Genomic DNA, 26,106 nt, shown 5'->3' with positions numbered 1-26,106 from the left:
ACCGACTGGAAGCCTGAGCAGTCAGACTAGCCTGCCTACAATTCGTCCACAGACTCTGTCGGACAACGCCAGAACAGTTGCCTACATCAATCACCAGGGAGGAACCAGAAGCCAACAGGTGTCCCTGGAGATAGACCCCCTCATGGCATGGGCGGAAACAAACCTGCAAGGGATCTTAGCCGCCCACATCGCAGGAAAAGACAACATTTCTGCGGACTACCTCAGCAGAGAGAGTCTAGACCCAGGGGAATGGAGCTGTCGTCCATAGGCTTCCAGTTGATAGTAAACCGCTGGGGAACCCCAGCCATGGATCTCCTAGCAACCCGGTCCAACGCCCAAGTTCCCAAGTTCTTCAGCAGACTAGAACCACAATCCCGGGGAATCTATGCCTTCGTCCAGACCTGGCCACAGGAAGACCTGCTTTACGCCTTTCCCCCATGGCCACTACTGGGCAGGATCATCCGCAAGATAGAACACCACAGGGGACTAGAACTTCTAGTGGCCCCGGACTGGCCAAGAAGAGCCATGGTACGCAGACATGCGAAGACTTCTTGCGGGGAACCCTCTGTGCCTACCTCCACACAGGGACCTTCTCCGGCAAGGACCGATCCTCCACGAAGACCCGACTCTATTCTCTCTTATGGTCTGGCCCTTGAGAGGACTCACCTGAAGAAAAGCGGATACTCTAAGGCAGTGATTAACACCTTGCTTCAAGCACGCAAGTTCTCCACATCACTAGCTTACATACGAATATGGAGAGAATTCGAAGGCTGGTGTGAGGACCGCAAGATCCTCCCGCAGACAGTCAAAATCCCCATGATCCTGGAATTTCTGCAGGACGACTTGAAGAAGGGGTTGTCTCTCAACTCCCTCAAGGTTCAGGTGGCCACGCTGGCCTTCTTTAGAGCCAAAGTGGACGGCACCAGCCTATCAAACCATCCAGATGTTTCCTATTTCCTGAGAGGCTCAAACAAATCCGACCACCCTTAAAGTGGCTGGTACCCCTATGGAATCTCGATCTAGTACTAGACTTCTTTGCGGGAACTTCCTTCAGACCAACTCGTGGTCTGTCCCTACAGCTCCTGACCTTGAAGACTGCATTCCTAGTGGCAATATGGTCAGCCCGTCGCATCTCTGAGCGTCAAACACTATCCTGTTGGGAACTGTTCCTCAAGTTCACACTGGGAGCCATACAGCTACGCACTGTCCCTTCCTTCCTACCGAAAGTGGTTTCTCAATTTCATCTAAACCAAACCATCTCGCTACCATCTCCAGACGAACATAAGGACGTGGAAAACTCACGCCGCCTTCGCCATCTTAACGTCAGCAGACTCCTAGTTAGATACCTAGAAAGATCGGAATCTGTGCGAAAGACGGACCACCTATTTGTACTTCACAGGGGGAAGCGGCTTCGTTTGCAACCATAGCCCGCTGGATCAAAGAAGTAATCAAGGCGGCCTACGTAGAGGCTGGGAAGCCTCCACCTCTGTGAATCAAGGCCTATTCAACAAGGGCCCAGGTAGTGTCCTGGGCGGAAACCAAGATACTGTCGCCTGCCAAGATATATCAGGTGGCGACGTGGTCCTCCATACACACCTTCTCCAGGTTCTACCACTGGATGTCCAGGCCCGGGAAGACACAACCTTTGCAAGGGCAGTACTAAGTGGGCCACGGGCAGCCTCCCGTCCTGTTTGGGAGTAGCTTTTGTACTTCCCATTGGTCCTGAGTCCATCTGGCTACACGCTAAGAAATGGAGAAATTACTTACCTGATAATTTCATTTTCCTTAGTGTAGACAGATGGACTCAGCATCCCGCCCACGGCTGCCCCGGAATCCAGAAAACTCTGGTGACAAACACCGAGAACAAGACAAGCACGGGTAAGCCAGGTATTACCCCTAGTTCAAGACACTCTAGTTGCCGGGTGTCAGCGTTATTCGGTTGAGTGCACTGGCAATCTCCAATTTGGAAATCAGTTGAACCAGTTCTAGTTAATCAAGTCAACTAAGTTAATCAAGTTATTAGAGCACACATATATCCACAATTGCTTTTCAAGGAGAATATTGAAGAGCTAAGCTTCCTGCATGAGTATATGTAGGCTGACGTCAGCTTTGAAATCTGACTCTGTCTCCCATCCACTGTCAGGAGTACACTATACCCATTGGTCCTGAGTCCATCTGTCTACACTAAGGAAAATGAAATTATCAGGTAAGTAATTTCTCCATTATTGGCTACATTTGTAAATGTGCAAAATAATAATCTATTTTCTTTTTGTAAATCCTTGGAATGGAAAGAGCACCTTTTTTTGTTGTCTTACTTTCTGGCTATTATGCTTTGTTCCTGAAACCCAGCCTTTACTGCAGGTGCTGTGAAAAGTGCACTTAATATCTTAAACAAAATGTGTTCCAGGTACAATCACATCTAGTAGCCCAACTGCGCAGCCTGCTGAGGTATTGTTGCAGGCGACCCCTCCCCACAGACGAGCCAGGTCAGCTGCATGGTCATACATCTTTCTTCCGGAGGAGGCCTGGTGCGACCTAACCGTTCATCTTCCAGCTGCAGTGTTACTGAAAGAGATACATATCCAGCCTCATCTTGCATCTCTTGCTAGTGAGTGCACTTCTTGTCTTGATGGAAAAATATTTCTGTAAAACTTAATTTAATTAGAGAGAGTGTATGAAAGGCTACGTATATGAGTGTCATGCTATATCTGTGATGGTAATTTCCTGTTTGTACCCCAGATCAGTCCAGGCAAGTGATTTTGCATCCCTACCAGCAGATGGAAGCAGAGAACTATAAACTTTAAGACATTGCTACCTAACCAACAGGCCGATTCATTAAAGTCCGCAGGAGAGCGGATGAACGCCTGCTCTCCCGGCACGCGCACCGGCCCCTCGCCGGTGCGCACGATTCAGTATTCAAATGAGGTGGTGCGGTAGAAACAGGGACACTAGCGTGTCCCTAGCGCCTCCTTTTAGCCCGGAGCAGAGGCTGTCAGAGGGTTTTGTCAGCCGACGCTCAATTTTGCCGGCATCGGTTCTCGAGCCCGCTGACAGCCATGGGCTCGGAAACTGGACTCTGGCAAAATTGAGTGTCCGGTTTTCGGCCCGACAGCTGCGGGCCGAATTCAAATTTTTTTTTTTTTAACTTTTTTTACTCTTCAGGACCTCCGACTTAATATCGATTATCCAAGGAAAATCAGAGGAGGTATGCTGACAGCCTGTGCGCATGGTGATGGATATGTTGCAGTCCTTGAGCTGGGTGGTGAATTTAGTGGAGTCACCTGAGCCCTATCCAGATGCTGGAATACTTGGGGGCGAAGTTCAATAATCAGGTCAGCAGAGTGTTTCGGAGAGGATTCGGATGTTATAATCCCAGGTGGGGCAGATTTTGTGGATGCCAGTGAACAGTGCTTGGGATTATCTTTCAGGTCTTGGGTTCAATGGCATCTATGTTAAATTTGGCCATGGGCTTTTGCCTACATGCGCCCTCTGCAGGGTGTGTTGCTGTCACACTGAAATCCATTGTCTGAGGAGTTTCATCAGCCTTTATCGCTGCAGGGTACTTCAAGGTCCAGTCTTTCGTGGTGGCTGTGTCAGCCCATTTTGGAGAAAGGGCTGGGCCTGGAGGTTATGGACTGGGTTAGAGGGATCATAGATGCCAACCTCATGGTTTAGGGGGCAATCTGTCAAGAACGAATTGCATAAGGACTGTGGTCACTAATGGAAGCAGCCTAGTCATTCAGTCGCTTGGAAATGAGAGCAGTATGCAGGGTGTTGGTGGAATTCCTTCCAGAAGTCCGAGATCAGTTGGTCAGTGTTTCTGGACAATGCAACAGGGGTGCCTTATATCACCCCTGTTGATCTGCAAGGGGAATAAAAATCTGCAAGGGGGAATAAAAAGTCGCATGGTTGCCCAAAGAGCCTAGGACCTTTTTGCCTGTGCGAAGCAACATTTGTAGGGGATAGCTGCTTCACATGTTGTGGGAGTAGACAGTGTGCAAGCGGACTATCTCGGCAGGCAACAGTTGGACCTGGGAGAATGGGAGTTGTCGAAGGAGGCCTTTGGTCTTATCGAGTTTTGTTGGGGCAGTCCCCGCCTGGATCTGATGGCATCAAGGACCAACACCAAGGCAGCAAGTTTTTTCAGCCACAGACAATAGGTCGCAGCTGATGGCATAGATGCTCAAGTTCTTCCATGGCTGACAAGGATCCTGCTGTTCGTGTTCCCTCAGTTACTGTTAATAGGTCGTGGGTTTAGGCGCATTGAGAACCATCCGGGCCAGGTGGTACTGGTGGTGCCGGAGAGGCTGTCTCGGTCCTGTTTTGCGGATCTGGTTCAGTGCACCATTGACAGGTCCTTGAAATTGGCTCATTTGCAGGGACTGTTTTAAGGCAAGGTCATATTTTCTTGGATCGGGTGGATCACTTTTGTTTCACGTCTTGACTTTTGTGAGCAGGTGCAGACAAAAAGGATACTCTGAGCCCGTGATTTTCAAGGGCTTAGGATACAAATCCTTGTGGATTCAGGATGCAGCCTTGGGGTGTCTTAGAGGTATACTCCAGGGAAAATGTCGTCTTCACATCCGAATGTTGTGAGGTTTTTGAAGGGGGTTGAGCATCTGTGGCCACCAATTGTATAGATTGGGTCTGGTGTAGAGTTTAAACTTGGTCTTGTGGGTACTTTGTGGGCCTCTGTTTTGAGCCGTTGAGGAAGGTGTTATTAAAGGACCTCACTTGGAAGGTGGCATTTTTGGTGGCAATTTGTTTGTTCAGAAGGATCTCGGAGCTGCAGACTTTGTCCTGAGGGGAACCATTTCTGAAGATTTCGGATGAGGGGGTGTCTTTGCGCATGGTAATCTCGTTCCTATCTAAGGTGGTATCTTTGTTTCACCTGAATCAGACTGTTGAGCACCTGCCTTCTCGAATTGGTCTGCTGAGTTGCTGGAGGCAAAGGTCACAGTTTTCAGCTGCTGGATCATTTGTTAGTATTGTTTGGAAATGCCAGAAATGGATGCAAGGCCTACAAGAGGACGATAGTGAGTTGGCTGAAGGAAGCTATTGTTTCAGCCTCCCTTTGTAAAAGGAGAAGAATTGCAGAGGTATTGCATGCGCATTGTACTAGAGCGCAGGCAGCGTCGTGGCCCAAGTGACAGTGTCTCTGCAGTAGATTTGTAGAGTGGTGACATGGTCTTCTCTTCATACTTTATCTTGCCATTACTGTTCAGATGTTCTGACTCTAGTAGAGCCAACCTTTGGCAAAAGTGTGTTTGGGGGGGGACGACTTTGGCGGGCCTGCCCAGTGTAGGGGTGCTTTGGTACATCCCATTTGTCTGAACTGATCTGGGGTATGGAAAGGAAAGGAAAATTGGTTCTTACCTGTTAATTTTTGTTCCTGAAGTACCACAGATCAGTCCAGAGACCCAGCCCCAGAATGTTCTCAAAACCGTTATGGGAAGTCTGTGTTCTGGCATGCTTACTGGGGAGTACTGTCAGACTGTGTGTGTGTGTGTGTGTGTGTGTGTGTGTGTGTGTGTATATATATATATGTGTGTGTATTTTAAGATTGTATTAATTGTGTGTTTTAAGTAATATGTGTTTATTCTGTTAATTGCACTGAACTATTATGTATCTATGTATGTGTGTATATATATATGTATATATATATATGTATATGTATGTGTGTATATATATATATATATATACACATACACATATATACATAAAATATATATATCCTAAAGAAGTTTGCTAGGTTGTGGTTAGCCCCTTGGGTTGAATTGTGGTTTTTCTGTGTGGAGGGGCTCCAACCTTTGGATTTGGCATTCGCCCTCATTTAGGGGTTGAATTGTTGAGGAGGAGTTACTCTATAGTTAGCTTGGGTACAGGTCAATACTGAGGGACTGCAGGTGGCATTCTCTGTTAGGGATGCAAAGTCACTTGTCTGGACTGGTCTGTGGTACTTCAGGAATGAAATTTAGCAGGTAAGAACCAATTTTCCTATTTCTCTATAAGATGATACAAAAGTATTATGTGAAATGCTCACAAAATTGACTCTTCTGTTCCTTGCAGAAAGTATTTTTGAAGTTACAAATGATCCTTTCCGTATTCTTTTAAGCAGTGCCTTGCTTTTCTTTTTCCTATTAGGTTTAGATATTTATTTACATTTTATTACACACCCCATCCAATAGTAGCTCCAAGTGTAGTAAAAATCCATAAAAAAATAGAGGTAGGGCAACAACAATGTCATCACCTCAGACATCCCTACAAGTTGGTTCATCATGTCTCTAAAGCTTTCACAAAATTTCAAGTCATTACAACCACAGAGGATTGTGAGGAACTACAGAAGGACTTCAGGAGACTGTGCATCTAAATGGCAGATAGAATTTATTGTGGACAAATGCAAAATAATGTTCTCAGTACCTTGACTGTATTTCTTGGATAGTTTATTGCTTTAAGAAAGTATATTTTAAAATTGTATTAAATGTGTGTTTTAAGTAATATGTGTTTATTCTGTTAATTGCACTGAACTATTGTATGGGAGGTTGTGGATAATCCCAACTACAAGTACATGTCCCAGGAAAAGGACCTCTCAGTCCTTGTGGGTAATACCTTGAAATTTTCAGCTCAGTGAGCAGCAGAAGTCAAAAAGAAATTATTTGGAAAGAAATAGAGATTAAAACTCAGAATATCAGAACACCTTTATGTAGATCCATGGTGCAACCACACCTTGAGTATTGTGTGCAGTTCTGGTCATCCCCATCTCAAAAAAGACATAGCGGACATAGAAAATATATACAGAAGGGTGACAAAAATGATAAAGGGGATGGAAAATCTCCCTTATGGAGAAAGGTTAAACAGGTTAGGGCTCTTTAGCTTAGAAAAGTGGGGTTGAACGGGTAAATAGGGAATGGCTATTTACCCTTTCAAACAAAACTAGGACTAGGAGGCACTTCATAAAACTAGCAGCCGTCAGATTTAAAATAAATTGAAGGAAGTATTTTTTCCACTCAATGCACAATCAAGCAATGGAATCTGTTGCAACTAATATAGTGGGATTCAGAAGAGGATTTTTCCTGAAGAAAAATTCCATAAACATTTATTAGCCAGATAGGCTTGGAATAACCAGTGCTTATCCCTGGGAGTAAGATATAAGAAAAGATCAGCTATTGGGGATCTGCCAGGTACTTGGACTCAGACTGGTGGTTGTTGGAGATGGGCTATTGGGCTTGATCTCATCCAGCATTGAACTTCATGTGCCTGGCTGGATAGGACTTATCCGGCTATCTAGCGACCGCTGAATATACGGATAAGTGATTTGTCTGGCTAGCCAGCTAATTTGGGGGCAGGCAGTGGACGGGTCAGGGTGGCATTATTTAGCCAGATAACTTATCCAACTAAGTAGAGATTTTGAGACTTAGCTGGTAACACTTATCCAGCTAAGTAACGATCTGTATGTTGATATTCAGCGGCATAGCCATGTCGTTGAATATCCTTATAGTTTATCCAGCTAAGTTACATCTCGCTAAGTTATTTAGCCGGCTGGCCTTTGAATATCTCTACCCCATTATGTTCCTACCATACTACAGTGGCTAACAGCTTATATAGCTATGATACAGCAATAAAGATATTCAGACTGAACAAACTGAGACTCAGCTGCAGATGATCAACAAAGGCCACCATCTTGTTGCTTAGGTTTACATAGCCTTACTACTGCAATCAAAGGGCAGTGATCACGTTTTTATTTTACCAACTCTATTGTGCCCTTTTAAAAAGTAAACTTATGCACTAAAGGGTAGATTTTAAAAGAAGCATGTGCGCGCACATGGACGCACGGGACCTGGCGCACGCACATGGACGTGCATATTTTATAACGTGCTCGTATGTGTGGGTGGCGCTTGCAAGGGGGGAGAAATAATGCCACTTCTGCACGGCGATGCATTCGGCCTGTCCCCAGGTCTTCCCTACCCCCCTACCTAACCTTCCCTACCCTTCTTCTCTCCACTCTCTTTAACAGACTTTTTTGATTTTTGGTCCTTGTTTCTAAACTTACTTCAGCTTCCAAGCTGAAGTAAGTTGCGCGCGCCAGTAGCCGGTTGGCGCACATTCTTTGGGACAGCGCTCAATAGCTCTGTTCAGGCCCGCCCCTTGGAAGAGGCCTGGATCTTATGCACATAACGGGTTACACGCACAGTTGGACCCCTTCTAAAATGCATGCGGCACGCACAAGGCCCGGCCATGCATGTAACCCCCAGGTTTCACAGGCTTGGGGGATTAAAAATCAGGCTGTTAGGTTTTAAATGTGAAATTTTCAAGGCACCTGTTCATTCTAATTCAGTATGAGAAGTTAAGCAGTTTTGTGAAAGTTGCTTAGATTTGTATTCAGTACCTATATCTTTTGCAAATAGAAATGGTCTATAGCAAAATTCCAGATGTTACGCCCATAGCAATATATAACATGCTTCTTTAAACTACTTGTTTATGCAAGTTTTATATCTTGTGTTTTGTAGCTTGCCCTTCTTCTGTATCAGTGGAAATCAGTGCAGATGGGATAAATATGCTTCCTTTGTCCACACCAGTTATTACAAGTGGTCTCACCTACATAAAGATTCAGCTAGTGAAAGCAGAAGTAGCTTCAGCTGTTTGCCTTCGCCTGCATCGCCCTCGGGATGCTAGCACCTTAGGTCTGTCGCAGATTAAATTATTAGGACTCACAGCCTTTGGAAGCACCTCCTCAGCTACAGTTAACAATCCATTCCTTCCATCTGAGGATCAGGTTTCCAAGACAAGGTATGTTATTTTAAGAAACAAATCTTATTGTTGAAAATGTTTTTAGTTTAAGATATTGTAAGAGTCTGAAGCATTGTCTAGAATATTCTTGTACCAAATGAGTTGATTTTAAATTCATTCCATAGATTGTATCCCATTGCACAGATCTCTGCTCTTGTTTCTTGAGCATAGTTCTTAACTCATATATCATTGTGCCATGTTAGTGGGATTTGTAAGTGATTGACTTTACAACTATGCTTATGGAACACACACTACCTTAAAAGCTGTTCTGAAAATAACTGTTTTTGCAATACGTTTCAAGTTTTTGGGTACTAACAATCATGAATTTAGGTTTCTGTCACTCCTAGGCACTGTTGGTGCTATCACCCCCTCTCCTTCACCACTCCTATAAGATCAGATACTGAGAGCAGAAGGTCTTAAGACAGAATCTGCAGCAAGAATTAGAAAATTCTGAAGCGCGTTGACAAATAATTGCATCTTTTATTTTGCATAAATAAAATAGTTTTCCAACCTTGCTTCTGTCTGTATAATTGATTTTCTTTATACTGAGTGAAGAAGAGGGATCTCAAGTATCAATATAGGGGACAGATCTCAGGAATGGGGTGTGGTCCAGGACTGGGAATAGGAGAGAGAGAAGGATTAGGAGTGAGAGAGGAAAGAGGAGGAGAGAAGACAGAGATGTAAAGTTTGGGTTTGAGGTGTGTGTGTGTGGGGGGGGGGGGGGGGTCCTGTTTCAGGATCTGAGAAGAAGGGAAAAGGAGGGTTCCAAGATTTGGGGGTTAGAATCCATGAATTCTCCAGCTGTTAGGAAATGCCCACAGTCACAGCACACCACAAGTGGAAAATGGAGCCTCTGCAGAGGGCCTGACTCCACAGTACAAAGAGGAAGAGCAACGGAGCCAGTCCTCATCCCAGAGCAATTCCAGTTCCAGTGTAATGGGTCAACCATTGGGCGCCCAACTGTCAGAACTAGTAAAGATTTTCTTTGCCTCTTTGTGTCCTGGAAGATCAGAGGGGGAGGTTGAAATCTCTCCTGTCCAAGTATGGAGAAATATTTCCCATCCAGTGGCGCTGCTGAAAGCCCCCCAGAGGCTCACACTTTACCTCAGGGGCTCCCAGCATTGGAAGTAAGTCCCCTCCCCAAAGTTAGATTTATCCTCTCTAGGAAGGCCCTTCATGGATCACAAGGGAAAGAAGCAGGGTCAGTCCATTCTTCCAGAAGTTTCCCTTTTGGACCAGTAGAGATCTCCCCTCTATTACCCTCCTTATCGGCGGGGTCATGGTCATTGGAGGTCCCTTCTGACCCTTTGGTACAGGAGAGGGTGGTGTCTAGGCCCACACAATCTGGGGAGTGTGCTAGCCACTGGACCTGACATCCATTTTAGCCCCTCCACCCTTGTATGTTTGCTGTCACAGGTTGATGTCACTCATGACAGGAGGAAGGAGAGTGCTGGAACAGCTGCCAGATGGGCAGGCCATAGGCTGTGGCTTCTCCCCCACTCCCAAGCGCACTCTTTCCTTCCCACTTCCATGCCACAGGTGAAAGGGGCAATGATCTTTTTACTGAACAAGCTCCCGGTTACTCATGGTGCCTGTGCACATGGTCCTGTGCCACACATTAACCGAGGCAGACAGGTCTGTACTTCCATATCTGCAATATAGTCAACAAATAAAACACCTAAAGACAGAATTACAGTGAAAGCTAAATAAGGCCGCAGCTTTATTATTTTATTTATTGTACTTATATCCTGCTATTAGCTCTTCTTAGCATATTGTAATTGATACACAAATGTTTTGATGGCACTCACAGACAAAATATACAGTACAATGCTAAATTACTTGCATACATAGCAGTGAACTTATGCAAAAGGTAATTGAAATAAATGAGCTTTGAGCTTCTTTCAAAAGAGCATGTAGTCAGAAATTAGAAGATCAAAACACTGACAACAGGTTTAAACTGTGTAGCCGAGCCTTTTAATAACATAGATTAAACTAAAGTTAAAGTAGGTGATAGGAATGAACTGCCCCCACCCAGTCCACCCCATTCAAGCAAGGCCAGGGTCATAAAGAGTGTGTAGGTACAGGCCTTCCTCACAGCACTCCCCGTGTGCTAGCAAGCATATCAGCCTTCCAGTCTGCATCTTGGCTGACCAGAGTAGTCGCTGGCCTGCTACCAGACTGTATTCTATCTCCAAGGTGGCAGACAACTCCAGCCAATTTAATGGGCCTTAATGTGTAAACAGTGTCCCCATCCCCCCTCCCCACCATCACCATCTAAGGCTCGGATACCATGCCACAGGACTAGGCAGCCCTACCCCACAACACGCTGCAGTCTGACTGCGTCCTTAATTTCCTCCTCCCCTGCCCTTTTTTTTTTTTTTAAATATAATCTGGACTAGGCCTTTCTTCAAAGCATTAAGGATTAAATTCTGGCCCAGGTTGAACAGATGCTCACCTTCTAGCCTGAATAAATCTGCACAATCCATGGACAGCCAGTTGTGCCTAATGTGAGATCCCCGGTGGAGAATTACAAAGTTGCCCACCTGCTGAGGATTTTTGCTGATCCCTGCAGTATGGGTGAGAATGTACTCCATTGGCAGCAAGAGACAGTCATAGATCAAACAAATTGGGTACTTGGCAACCAGGAGGTGAAGATTGCATTGTCATTCTTGATTACGTCAAACAGCTGCTCCCCAGACAAATTACCCAGATGAATTACTGATAAATCTGGGTGAGGCAATCTAATCAGCAGTTGATGGATGTCCAGAAAAAGGTCTTCTCAGTACATACTTTTGCAACAGAATCATTGCATCCACACATTCCACATAGTCAGTCACAGGTTGGTCCCAAGGAGCTAGACTTTGCACGTCCTTTCACCCAGATTTATGAATGACCCATGATCCAGGTTGTCTTTTGCTGACAACCAGTCCCTGCAATAGAGGAAGAAAATTCAGTTAAGAGCAAGTTCTGGTTCTCAGAGGGCAAGCAGGGATGGTAGTCCTCACATATGGATGACATCATCAGATGGAGCCCTAATGCAGAAAACTTATGTCAAAGTTTCTATAACTTTGACTAGGCATATACTGAGCATGCCCAGCATGCCCTATATGATGTGTCCACATGGGGTCCCTCTTCAATCTCTTCTTTTCCATAGGGCTGTAAGCCTCATGATGTGATTGAGCTCTCTTTGGCTGTTTTTTGCCTTGTGGAAAGCTTTTTGCTCTGCGTGTTTTTTTTTACGCTTTTTTTTCAGTCGATCCGTTGCTGGGTCCCTCTCTGTGTCTTCCCATACTGTTCCTAGTTACGATTTTTGGCATTTCAGGTAAATTTCCCCCATGGTGATGGTGCCTTGATGCCTGCAGCCCTTTTGTTTCGTCCCGTCATGGCCACATCCGGTTTTTGCCAATGCCTTCATTGCCCAAGGACCATGAGGTATGTGTCCTCTGCCTGGGGTCATTTCTTGACATCTGGGGCTGCTGCTTGTGTGGCCAAATGACCCTGAAGGTACGTCTGCTTTGACTCGACAAGATGGACCAACTCTTCGTGTTGAGGAAGATCCAAGCCATTGCTATCGAAGGACCTTGGAGCTGCACCAATGGACACCATACCATCAGTTCCATCAATGCCGATGGTGGATAGGGAGCCAGAGATGAACGCTGTTGATCTCCTCCAGACTGAGGATGCTGGGTTCATCATCTTTGACCTCGGCACTGGGCAAAGACTGGGCCGAGCATCGAGGGAAGCCTAAGAAGCATTGGCACTAGTCCCCATCGATGCATGGTGCCAGGTGCAGGAATGCATCGACTATTGTTGTGATGCCTCCGAAGCGATCCCGTGGCAAGGAGAGCCCATTCTCTATCTATGACCAAGACCTGCGAAGGTCTCCACCGGTCCTGGTGCCAGTGGTCGATCCCCCTCGCGGGTTCAAAGAAGATCTGGCCACCCCTTCTTCATCCCAGTCGATGTTGGCATCTGCAAGTTTGAGGAGGAGCTGGAGCGCTGAGTCCAGCTGGTGATGGAGTGGGTGCTGCAGGGCTTCGGTCCTTTGGCACCGATGGCACCAGAACCGGTGCCATCCGTCCTCTCACTGCTTCTGGAGAAGCTCAATGTGCTCGTCGGTGTGTTACTGACCCACCTGATGTTGGTTCCTGGGACGGTATCAGTGCCTGGCGGGGCACCAAGGGCTCCCCCCTACTGATAGGGTGGCCATTGCCAGTTCCTTTGAGGAGGAAGCTCCAGAGATGCCGAGGCCTTTAGCCGCACCCCTCCTCCCCCATCCAGTTCTACCAGTGCCTGCACCTCTGTACATAGGTCAAGTGCCTAGGGCCTATCTCCTGTGGCATTTTGTGAGGATGAAGGTCCCTATGACCCCTGGGGGGTGGGGGTGGAGATGATGCAATGGAGTCCTCCTTCAAGGACTCTGATGATCTCCCGTCAGACCTTTCGCCTCCAGACGAACGAAGGAAATCTCTGCCTGAAGACTTAATTTTTGCAGGGTTTGTGAGGGTGATGGCGGAGGGCCATTCTTTTCAACTTTTGACAGAGGAGGATGCTAGGCACCAAATGCTTGAGATCCTCCAGTTCATGGAGCCTCCTAAGTTGATCGGGCAGTCCCGGTACACAAGATCCTTAAAGAGTTGCTGCTGAGGATATGGAAACATCCCCTCACAGTGCCTCCTGTTAAGGTGGACAGAGTCTACCTCGTCCAGAAGGCAGCCAGATTCGATAAGCATCAGCTGCTTCACCAGTTAATGGTGGTTGAATCCAATATGAAGATGGCCAGGTGCTCTTGGACCCATTCGTCGATGCCCTGGGGAAGGACCACAGAGCATTAGACACTCTTAGGAGGAAGGTGTTCCAGAGCACCATGCTTATTGCCCGCATTGCTGCCTACCAACTCCACATGAGCCAGTACTCGCGGGACATATAGCAGCAGGTGCAGGAGGTGGCTGAGCCTCAACAGCAGTAAGACACTCTTGTTGCTGGTGCATAAGGGTCTAGAGTGTGGAAAACATGAGGTCCTTGAGACCTACGATGTTTTTGAGACAGCATCAAGAGTCTCTGCAGGGGGAATCAGTGCCCACAGAATGGCATGGCTGCGGGCCTCAGGTCTCTGACCAGAGAAACAGGAAAGACTCGATGTGCCATGCATTGGAGAGAATCTATTTGGAGATAGGTTGAAGGATGCTGTGGCCTAACTTCGGGACCACTATAAAACCCTCAGCAACTCTTCGCTAGTACTCCAGACCCATCCTCCTTATCTAGGAGGCCATGGAGACCTAGGCCAAGTAAGTCTTTCTTTTGCCAGAGGAAGTACTATCTTCTGTCTCCTCGATCCCATCATAAGAACATAAGATTTGCCATACTGGGTCAGACCAAGGGTCCATCAAGCCCAGTATCCTGTGTCCAACAATGGCCAACCAAGTTATAAGTATCTGGCAAGTACCCAAACATTAAATGAATAGATCCCAAGCTACTAATCCTTACTGATTAATAGCAGTTTATGGACTTCTCCTCTAGGAGCTTATCCAAAACTTTTTTAAACCCAGCTACACTAACTACTATAACCACATCCTCTGGCAATGAATTCCAGAGGTGGTTTGTGTTAAGTGAAAAAGAATTTTCTCAATTTGCTTTAAATGAGCTTCTTGGTAACTTCATGGAGTGCCCCCTTGTGCTTGTAATATCCAAAAGAGTAAATAACCGATTCACATTTACCCGGTCAAGTCCTTTCATGATATTGTAGACCTCTGTCATATCCCCCCTCATCTGTTTCTTCTCCAAGCTGAACAGCCCTAACCTCTTTAGCCTTTCCTGATAAGGGAGCCATTCCATCCCCTTTATCATATTGGTCACCCTTCTCTGAACTTTCTCCAGTGCAACTATATCTTTTTTGAGATGCGGCGACCAGAACTGCACACAGGTGCGGTCTCACCATGGAGCAATACAGAGGCATTATGACATCCAACATTTTATTCTCCATTCCCTTCCTAATAATTCCTAACATTTTGTTTGCTTTTTTGACCACCACAGCACACTGTATTATCCACTACGACTCCTCAATCTCTTTCCTGGGTGGTAATGCCTAAGGTGGAACCTAACATCTTGTAACCACAGCAAGGGTTATTTTTTCCTATATGCATCACATTGTATTTGTCCACATTAAATTTCATCTGCCATTTTGATGCCCAATCTTCCAGTCTCTCGAGGTCCTCCTGCAATTTATTACAATCCGCTTGAGATTTATCTACTCTGTATAATTTTGTGTCATCCACATATTTAAGCACCTCACTCGTTGTGCCCCTTTCCAGATCATTTATAAATATATTAAAAAGCACCGGCCCTATTACAGCTCCCTCAGGAACTCCACTGTTTACCCTTTTCCACTGTGAAAACAGACCATTTAATCCTACTATCTGTCTTTTAACCTGTTTGCAATCCACAAAAGGATATTGCCTCCAATCCCATGACTCTTTAGTTTTCTTATAAGCCTCTCATGAGGGACTTTGTCAAACAACTTCTGAAAATCCAAATTTACCATTTACCGGTTCACCTTTGTCCACAATGTTTTTTCACTCCTTCATAAAAATGTAGGTGATTTGTGAGGCAAGACTTTCCTTGGGTAAATCGTGCTGGCTGTGTCCCATTAAACCATGTCTATCTAAATGTGCTGTGATTTTATTCTTTATAACAGTTTCCATGATTTTTCCTGGCACTGAAGTCAGGCTCACCAGTCTATAGTTTCCCAGATATCCCCTGGAGCCCTTTTTAAATATTGGGGTTACACTGGCCACCCTCCAGTCTTCAGGTATAATGGACGATTTTAATGATAAGTTACAAATTTTTATTAATAGGTCTGAAATTTCATTTTTGAGTTCTTTCAGAACCCTGGGGTGTATACCATCCAGTCCAGATGATTTATTACTCTTCAATTTGTCAGTCTGGCCTACTACATCTTCCATGATCACTTCATCTGAATCATCACTTTTGAAAACCATCTCCAGAACGGGTATTTCCCCAACATTCTCTTCAGTAAATACCAAAGCAAAGAATTTGTTTAGTCTTTCTGCAATGGGCTTATCTTCCCTAAGTGCCCCTCTAACCCCTCGATCATCTAACGTCACCACCACCAGGGCGTCAGAGGCCATTCCAGGCAGCAGAGAGCCCCAAAACCCCAGCCAGCTCCTTAATTAACTCTGGGGATGGGGTTTTGACTGGACCGTAGGGAGCATAAGCCAGTTGACCGTACCCAGGATGATGGACCCTACGGTTGAGGCAGGCTGTGGTTTTTCGTAAACCAGTGGCCCAGTGTAATTTCAGACCAGTGGGTTCTCTCCTTTGTCTATTAAGTGTGTGAATTAAATCTATTGGGAGTCCCACCAAATTGCCCTCCGTATCCACATTGGGGGCCGGTAGCGCAACAGGAGGTACTTCAAGTGGAGCTCTCCTCTCTCTTATTGGCCAGGGCGATTGAGCCCTTACCATCAGGGCAAAGAGGGCAGTGTTTCTATTCCAGGTTCTTCCTGATTCCAAAGAGAACAGGAGGACTCTGTCCCCTCCTAGACCTAAGGACCTTGAAAAAGTCTCTAAAAAAAAAAATAAATAAATAACAGTTCAAGATGGTTCCTGGGCACCTTGATCCCCCTTTTGCAAAAAGGGGGCTGGCTATGCTCCCTGGACCTAAAGAATGCATACACTGAGGTTGAGATCTTCCCCATTCACAGGAATTATCTCTGATTTGTGGTGAGAAGACAGAGAGTTGCTGTTCGGGCTTGCGTCCGCCGCACGGGTCTTCACAAAATGACTGGCTGTGGTGGGGGCACACCTCTGCAGACTGGGAGGGCATGTTTTTCCTTACTTCGTGGATTGGCTGGTTAAGAGCACTTCTCAGGGAGGGGCCAATCCGTCCTTGCGCTTGACCATCCGGGTATTAGAATCTCTAGGGTTTGCCATCAACTACCCAAAGTCCCATCTCAGCCCATCACCTCATTTGGATTTTATAAGAGCCCTGCTAGACATGGCTCAGACAAAAGCCTCCCTGCCTCGATCCAGGGCGGTCACCTTGGCGTCCATAGTGGCAGTAATTCAACAGAGCCAGCAAGTTTCAGCTCAGCCGAGACAGATTTGGTTTTTTCCTCTTCGGCAGTTGTCCATCCAGAAACAGATCAGTTTTGGTACTTCCCCCAAGATCAGGGCAGGCTGTGGCATCCCAACCTCCAGGCCTTGTCACTTACAACCTGGATGTTGAGAGGTTAATCCTGCAGCCACTCGATCTTTCTGAAGATGTGTGTCTGGTCCTGGTAGCTTCAAGAAAGTTTTCTACTAAAAAGTCCTACAGACTGACGTGGAAGAGTTTTTCTATATGGAGTGAGAAGGCCCCAGATCCGTTCTCCTGCCCCACCAAAAACTGCTTGTCTACCTTCTATACCTGTCGGAGGCTGGCTTGAAAACCAACTCCGTTAGAGTTCATCTCAGCGCAATTGGCGCATACCACCAGAGTGTAGATTTGTATGCCCATCTCTGTACAGCCGATAGTGGCATAATTTATGCAGGGCATGCTTCAATTGAAGCTTCCCCTAAGGCCTCCCGCTGTGTCTTGGGACCTCAACGTGGTGTTAACTCAGCTGATGAAAGCTCCTTTTGAGCCACTGCGCTCTTGTGACCTGAAGTACCTGACCTGAAAGGTCATATTTTTTATGGCGGTCACTTCAGTGCACAGGGTCAGCGCGAGCTCCAGGCCTTGGTGACTTATCCACTTTATTCTAAGTTTTATCATGATAGGGTGGTCTTGTGTACGCACCCTAAGTTCCTGTCTAAGGTAGTGACAGATTTCCATCTTGACCAGTCAATCGTCCTGCCAACATTCTTTCCCTAGGCCCCATTTGCACCAAGATGAACGAACCCTGCACAGTTTGGATTGCAAGAGAGCATTAGTCTTCCATCTGGAGCAGACAGAAGCCCATAGACAATCTATCCTACTTTTTATTTCTTTTGATAGGAATAAGTTTGGAGTTGCCATTGCCAGACAGACACTTTCCAATTGGCTAGCAGTCTTCATCTCCTTCTGTTATGCCTAGGCAGGACTGCATCTTTGGGGTCATGTCTAGGCTCATTCTGTCAGAGCCATGGCAACATTGGTGGCCCTCTTGCAAGCAGTTCCAGTTAAGAAGATCTGCAGGTCTGCAACATGGAGTTCTTTCCACACATTCACATCTTAGTACTGTCTGATAGGGATGTCAGACGTGACACTAAGTTTGGACAGTCTGTCCTTCGGAATCTCTTTCCCTGTATGTACCCGGATTGGTCCAGACTCCTGGATTTGACCTCCCCCCCCCCCCCCCAGCAGATGGAGACAGAGCAGGTACCATAACTACTAGACTAATAACTACTAGACTAGTTATGTTTATTACGTTTCATTGTAAGAAATAAGAACCCCCCCCCCCCCCCCCGCTTATTTCAGTTCTGTACTTCTGTAAACCGATGTGACATCACAGATCTAATGTCTGTATATAAAAATATATAAATAAATGACAACGCTCCGCCTATAAATAGAATGGTGCCACCTACAGTCCGGCAGTATTCCTCTGTCTCCAGCAGATGGTGGGTGTGCCAATCAGTTAGTCAGTTAGGTGGTTTTTTGGTTCCTTTTCTTATTTCTTAGTCAATTTGGCTTAAAAAAACAAAACCAAAAACCTTAATTGTAGCAGTGTTGTCTTCAACCTCCCAGGGGGTTGTGAGGTCCTGAGAGGGCCATCCCCCACTGGTCGTGAGGCAGCTGCATAAGAGGGTCGAGGACTCTAATTTCTTTCTTGGGCAGTTTTGGGTGTGACACCGGGGAGCCCGGTTCACTCCCCCCTACTGGAATCAGCACCTTGGACCACTGCTGGGCAGGTTTCTAAATAAAAAAAAAAAATTTAACTTTTCATTCGGCCGGCAGTATCACGGTGGCTTTCTCCTTCCTGGAGCGGGGATGAGCTATTTTTTAAATTTTTTCTTGTCAGTGTAAATTTCTGTTTTCTCTCGATGCTGCGATCTTCATGCCACGCCGTTCATAGGAGGGCCTCTGCTCGGCGTGTTTGCCGGGCTGGGGAGGGGTCCTCCGGGGTGGTTCATGCTGTCAAAATAGTCAAAACTAAATCTACCTGGGTTACTGCGTGCTCAGATACTGCAGGTCAAGCTGGTGCTGACCTGTTCCCGCTCAGCGCTGGAACGGATGCCATTTTGCAGTCTTTCAGAGCTGCCACTTGTGCTGCGATGGGGGAGGGGTTTTTACCGCCTCCTTTCTCCTCAGCAGAAATTCCCAGGTGAAAGGGTCCTTTTGCATCATGATTTGCCAGCAACAGAGTATAGCCTTGAGTGGATTTCTGACTCCTCCTCTTCTTCTTTCTCGTCGGACTTTGTTTTACTGCTCCGTAAAGCTTATAAAGTAAAAAAAATCAGGGAAGCAGCAGTCTGGCTTAAAATCAGTCTATCTGGAGTCCAAGCCTATTTCCAAGAAATGCTCTCGATCTCAGGAGGCTGCTGACCCATCGAGACCTAAGCACCCTCTCCGAACAGGAGTCCCTCAGACTGACTCAGATACCTCTGATCAAGATACTGACCCTGGGGACCCAGGCCCTCAGTCCAAGCCCCCGCAGGGGGTGGATGCTGACGCTGATGTGCATCCGCAGGGTTCAGCGAGGGGCTTGCATGAGATGGAAGGGGACGACCCTAAGGTGGTCCATCTCTTTAGAAGGGAGGAGCTGGGTCCTCTTATCTCTTCTATTTTGGCTGAGCTGGTTATTGAGGGGCCACCTGAGGAATCCAAACTGGGAGTGATGGATCCGGTTTTGCTGGGCCTGAAAGGCCCTGCTACTTCCTTCCCTTTTCATTTTTCGGCTACAGACTTGCTCTTCCGGGAGTGGGATACCCCGGATCTCGGTTTAAAGGTGAGTGAAGCCATGGATAAGCTATATCCTCTGCCGGAGGATGCTTTAGAGCTGCTACGAGTGCCCAGGGTGGATGCAGCGGTGTCCGTGGTTACCAAGAAGACCACGATCCTGGTCACAGGGGATACAGCACTCAAGGACCTGCAAGATAGGAAGTTCAAGGTGCAGCTTAAAAAGATTTTTGAGGTGTTGGCACTGGGAGTGTGGGCGGCCATGTGCAGCAATTTTGCCTTGCGAGCGGGTCTGCGCTGGGTTCAAAATTACAGGCTAATGTGGGTTTCTCCAATGAGGAGGCTGCCCAAGCAGGATGGCTAGAAGCTTCAATGGCCTACAGTGCTGATGCGCTTCACGATCTGTTGCGGACGTCAGCGAGGTCCATGGTATCCGCGGTCTCTGCTCGGAAACTCCTGTGGTTAAGAAACTGGTCGGCGGACGTGTCCTCCAAGGTGCAGCTGGGTTCTTTGCCCTTCAAGGGTAAATTGCTTTTCAGAAAGGACTTGGAAGATCTGATTCAATCTCTGGGAGAGAATAAGGTCCATAGGCTGCTGGAGGACAGACCTAAGTCACGAGGTGCTTTCTCGTCTCGGGCCAGATTCAGAGAGAATCGCCGTTTCTGGCCAGCTAGAGCGCCCAGTTCTTCTTTTCATCAGGCACCAACTAGATAGCAGTCCTGGTCCCAGTCCTTTTGTGGCAGAAAATTCGGCAGAGATGGGAATTCCCAGTGTACTTTGGGGGCTAAGTATTCACAATGAAGGGACACCGGTCCATTCCTCTGTGCCTGTGGTAGGGGGCAGACTATCCCTATTTTTCGAGGAATGGGCCAAAGTAGCAATGGACCAGTGGGTGCTGGCTGTGATAAGGCTATGTTTTAGATTTTGCACGGCGTCCTCAGGATAGGTTTCTCTTCTCACCCTGCAGTTACGAAACCAAGCGAAGAGCGGACCAGGAAATTTTGCAGCACCTGTGGCAGTTAGGAGCAATCGTCCCAGTACCTCCAGAGGCAAGAAGGAAGGACCGTTATTCCATTTACTTCGTGGTGCCAAAGAAAGAGAGATCCTTTCGGCCCATTCTGGATCTCAAACAAGTGAACAGATGCCTCAGGGTGCCACGTTTTCGCATAGAAACACTCCGGTCAGTCATTGCCTCGGTGCGATAGGGAGAGTTTCTGGCATCCCTGGATCTCATGGAGGCGTACTTTCATATAGGCATCCGGTTGGATCACCAGAAGTTCCTTTGTTTTGCAATACAGGGTCAGCATTTTCAGTTTCGAGCACTGCCCTTTGGGCTGGCCACCGCGCCCAGGACGTTCACCAAGGTAATGGTAGTCATGACAGCCCATCTCTGGAAGGAAGGGCTGCTGATATATCCCTACCTGGACGACTGGCTGATTCGAGTGAAGTCTGAACCTCTGGCCCGGTTGGCGGTTCACAAGGTATTCCATCTGCTTCAGTTGCTGGGCTGGGTGGTCAATTTATCCAAGAGCAGGCTCGTGCCTTCTCAGTCCTTGGAGTATTTGGGGGCTTTATTCGACACACAGCAGGGCAGAGTATTTCTTTCCTCAGAACGCATTTCCAAATTGCAGGCTCAAGAAAGAGCCTTGTTACTCAAGCATCCTCCCAGGGTCCGTGATTACTTGCAAGTCCTCGGCTCAATGACCTCAACCTTGGAACTGGTTCCCTGGGCCTTTGCTCATATGCGGCCTTTACAGTCCGCATTGCTTTCCTGCTGGAATCCCGTCTCCGAACTGTTTCTTCTTCCTCTCACACTGACGGATGCAGTGCGGTACAGTCTCGATTGGTGGCTGTTAACGGACAATTTAACTCGAGGTGTTCCCCTGGAGGTGCCTGACTGGACGGTGGTCACGACGGATGCCAGTCTCTCCGGTTGGGGGGCAGTATGCCGGGGGAAATCTGTACAGGGATTTTGGTCTCCAGAGGGAGTCACAGTGGTCGATCAATCATCTGGAGACCTGAGCGGTTTGGTTAGCGTTACAAGCGTTTCGTCCTCTCCTTCAGGGGAGGTCTGTCAGAGTTCTCTCGGACAATGCAACCACAGTAGTGTACATCAATCGTCAAGGAGGGACCAGAAGTCAGCCAGTGGCAGTCGAGGCTCATCAATTGATCAGCTGGGTGGAACAGCACATAGCACAGCAGCGTCTCACATTGCTGGCGTGGACGACATGCAGGCAGACTTTCTCAGCCGAAATTGCCTAGATCCCGGGGAATGGGAGTTAGCAGATGCAACTTTTCAACTAAAATGCGACATGTGGTGTACGCCCAGCATGGATCTCATGGCGACGTTTTGGAATTCCAAGGCTCCGCGTTTCTACGCTTGTCGGAGAGAGACGAGAGCAGAGGGCGTGGATGCCCTAGTCCTGCCCTGGCCCACCGAAGTTCTACTGTACGTCTTTTCACCTTGGCCGTTGATCTGCAGAATACCCAGGCGAATAGAGCTCCATCCGGCAGAGGTCGTCCTCGTAGCCCCGGAATGGCCCAGACGCCCATGGTTTGCAGACCTCCTCAATCTAGTGGTGATGGGTCCGCTGCGGTTTCCAGACAGTCCAGATCTGCTGCATCAAGGGCCCGTCTGTTTTGAGGAAGTCTTTCACTTTTGTCTAGTGGCATGGCTTTTGAAAGGCGATGGTTACGGGGCAAAAGTCTATTCTCCAGCCATAGTGGCTACGCTCCTGCGATCGCGTAAGACGTCCACCAACCTCGCATATGTTAGAGTATGGAAGATTTTTGAGGCTTAGTGTTTAGATATTCTTTGTTTTCTTCAGGCTGGTCTGTCCAAGGACTTGTCGTGCAGTTCCCTCCGTGTGCAGGTGGTGACTCTTGGTTGTTTGCGTGGCTCTGTGCAAGGTGTAGCGTTAGTGGCACATCCAGATGTGGCTCGTTTCTTAAGGGGAGCAAAGCACTTGCGTCCTCCACTGAAGCCTCCTTGTCCATCTTGGAGTCTAAATTTAGTTCTCACGGCTCTATGCTCGGCACCCTTTGAGCCTTTGAAGAGGGCGACTATGAAGGATCTTACCTTGAAGGTAGTCTTTCTGGTGGCCATTACATCGGCTCATAGAGTGTCGTAACTCCAAACTCTTTCCTGTAGAGAACCTTTTTTGCGGTTTTCGGAGTCGGGAGTTTTCATTACGGACAGTGCCTTTCTTTCTCCCGAAAGTGGTTTCTTCCTTTCATATCAACCAATCGGTGGAGCTTCCGGCTTTCGTGGAATTAGACCATTCGGATCCCTTGTCTAGGGATTTGCGGAAGCTGGACGTTCGCAGAGCATTGCTCCGTTATCTGGAGGCTACAAATGACTTTCGTGTTTCTGACCATCTTTTTGAGCTCTGGACGGGCTCCAAGTGGGGTCAGATGGCCTCCAAGACTACCATAGCTCGCTGGCTGAAGGAAACTATTAGCTCGGCCTATCTCCTTCATGGTAGATCTCTTCCTGTTGGTCTAAGGGCTCACTCTTCTTGTTCGCATGCAGCGTCTTGGGCAGAGTCCCAGATGGTTTCTCCACAGGAAATTTGCAGGGCGGCTACGTGGAAATTCTTGCATACGTTTGCGAGACATTACAGACTGGATGTCCAAGCACCAGGTTCCGGTGGTTTTGGAGAAGGTGCGCTTCGAGCGGGCCTCTCCGGATCCCATCCCAGGTAAGGTAGCTCTGGTACATCCCAAAAGTCTGGACTGATCTGGGTACGTACAGGGAAAGGAAAATTAGTTTCTTACCTGATATTTTTCGTTCCTTTAGTACCACGGATCAGTCCAGAGTCCCGCCCGTCAGAGGCATGGAAGTAAGGGAGAGTCCGCTCTGTTATTAGGTAATTGGGTGATAATTTTTAGGTCTGAAGAAATTTGCGATTGTCTGTCCAAGTGGTTCTACAGGTTCGGTTCCCAGGAGGGTTAAGTGGACCAATTATTTTTTTCTTGTTAAAGGGTTATTGTACATAGTTCAAGAGGTTTTGATGAGATATTCTGCTTTGACATTGAGTAATACTGCTGGACTGTAGGTGGCACCATTCTATTTATAGGCAGAGCGTTGTTATGGTAACTGCTCTGTCTCCATCTGCTAGAGGGGGGGCCAAACCCAGGAGTCTGGACCAATCCGTGGTACTAAAGGAACGAAAATTATCAGGTAAGAAACTAATTTCCTTTAAGGTGAAAACCCAACTCTCCCTGCCTAGGGCCTGGTGTTTGGGTTCAAGTTGTCTACCCCCTGTTACCAACAGCATGGTGGTTGTTTTTCCCATTGGCACCTGGTTGGTGCTGCTTGTTCTCCTTTTCTGTTGGGGGAGCAGTCTGTAGCTAGGGATTCAACATTTGTAAGGACTACCATCTTGCTTGTCCTAGGAGAAAGCAGAGTTGCTTACCTGTAACAGGTGTTCTCCTAGGACAGCAGGATGTAGTCCTCAAGAAACCCACCCACCACACCGTGGAGTTGGGTTTCTCCTATTTTTGTTTGTTTATATTATAAATTTATCTTACAAGACTGAAGAGGGACCCAGCATGAATGTGTGGATTATGGCATGCTGGACATGCTCAGGATGCTCAGCCAAAGTTCCAGAAACTTTGACATAAGTTTTCCATGCCAGGCTCCATGCGATGAAGTCACCCATGTGTGAGGACTAACATCCTGCAGTCCTTGGAGAACACCTGTTACAGGTAAGCAACTCTGTTTTAACTCTGATGGCCTCTCTCTGGGAGCCATGTGGCTGTGAGGAACAACTCTCGAAAAGCCTGAAACAGATTTCCCCAGAGGCATCAGAATATAAATGTAGTTTGTCAATGCCTGCAGGTATTGGCAGCCACATAGATACCCCTTTTATTATTATGTTTATTTATTTATGTATTTATTTGTAGGGTTTTATATACCGTTATTCGGTAGAGCCATCATAACGGTTTACAAATCTGCAATTATCATCCAACATATGCAATTATCTTACAATCAAATGGAGTTAACATAGTAGTTGGGAACAGTAGGGTTTTGTGAACAATCAACATATTTTCTTAGTTGTTGAATAACAGAATATTGCGGAGAACATTTTCAAAGAACTTAACGGATCAAGGGAGTGAGCAGGGAGGGGTAGAAAAGGAGGGTACATCAGGAGAGCATGAAAGAGGAGGATTATGATTGCGAGTTCTTTTGAGTGCTGGGATGATCAGGTGTCAGAATAGAATAGAATGTTCACCGCTTTGGATGATTTTATCTGGAAGACAGTATATAAATATGTATGTATAAATAAAAGTTAAACCCAGCCAGAAAGGCATCCCAGGTGGCCAAGTCATCCTGCAACGAAGCAAACACCTGTATCCGGTGATGGTCCCTGTTGACTCCTACTGTTGCTATCATCAAGCTGCGGAGGAAAGTGCGCCTCATATATATGATCTTGCAGGCAAATGCAAGGGATTTTTTGAGAAATCTTAGCTGACTCAGCATGACCTTCTTGACCACCAGAGTCAAACTGATAAGAATGGATAAATTGGCTAGCTTGTCCTATGAAAGTGTAAACACCCTTGCTACGGAATCAAACTCAGTGCCTGAGAAGGTAAAGCATCTGATTGGACCCTCAAGCTTGCCAGCAGCCAAAGGGACACCAAATTCAGAGGCCAACTATTGGAACTAAGATAACAGGTCATGGCAGGTCCAAGAAGCATCGGGACCCTCAAGTAAGAAATAGTCCCAATGTTGGGAGTCCCTGCACAATGGACGCAAAGGTGCTAAACAATTTGAAGTAAGCACAGGATATATAACAGTCCATAGGCATGCACCTGTCAAAATAGACTGTACCTTTGAACTGGAATGTGAGCAAAAGGAAGCTGTCTGGGTATATCAGGAATAGCCAGCATGTGGACTGTATCTGCCTTGGTCATCAAGGGTCCACTTTACTTGAGCATGTCCATTATGCTGACAAATGAGGCGTATTGCATGGAGCATTGATCTTGTTGGTTAGTCATTCATGATGAACCTTTTAAGTATGAAAGGTTATGAATCAACCTGTACTTACCTGACTCTTTTTTAGGTACCACTGCTAGAGGTGATAACACCTTGTGACAGAAAGGTCCAGTGGGAAAAGGTCCCACAATATGCCCTGCAGATAGTTCAGAGATCACACGCTGGCATAGCGATGGGCAAAATGTGCATTAGATATGAAGTGTGGCTGGAATGCCTGATGTGCAGACAAGTAGTTCGCCATCCATTCCCAGTGAACCAATGTAGGTGCCCTAAGGAAAACTGCTTCAATATTTGGTGCCTCCTCCAAGGGGATTAGGTGCACCTTTTTTGAGTGGCTAACTGCGCACAAGCTGTATAGATATGTTTGTATTTGCACTTGGTAGCAGTGCACATACCTCGATTAATCTATTAGGCATTGGCAGTGATAGGATTTTCTTTG

The 26,106-nt window shown here is 46.9% G+C and overlaps 1 protein-coding gene across 5 annotated transcripts in view; it reads left to right on the top strand.

Annotated features, from left to right (window-relative positions):
* Nucleotides 1-26,106, top strand: part of BIRC6 (baculoviral IAP repeat containing 6) — a 1,045,545-nt gene that overhangs the window by 512,677 nt on the left and 506,762 nt on the right. For all 5 annotated transcript variants that reach the window (XM_029593898.1, XM_029593899.1, XM_029593901.1 and 2 more), the window contains exons 50-51: nucleotides 2,408-2,608; nucleotides 8,508-8,787. In XM_029593898.1, coding sequence (XP_029449758.1) covers nucleotides 2,408-2,608; nucleotides 8,508-8,787 — 481 coding nt within the window. The remainder of the gene's footprint in view (nucleotides 1-2,407; nucleotides 2,609-8,507; nucleotides 8,788-26,106) is intronic.

The sequence above is a fragment of the Rhinatrema bivittatum genome, chromosome 3 (genome assembly GCF_901001135.1).
Source record: "Rhinatrema bivittatum chromosome 3, aRhiBiv1.1, whole genome shotgun sequence".
Classification (NCBI taxonomy): Eukaryota; Metazoa; Chordata; class Amphibia; order Gymnophiona; family Rhinatrematidae; genus Rhinatrema; species Rhinatrema bivittatum.
This window is presented reverse-complemented; position numbering and strand designations above follow the sequence as displayed.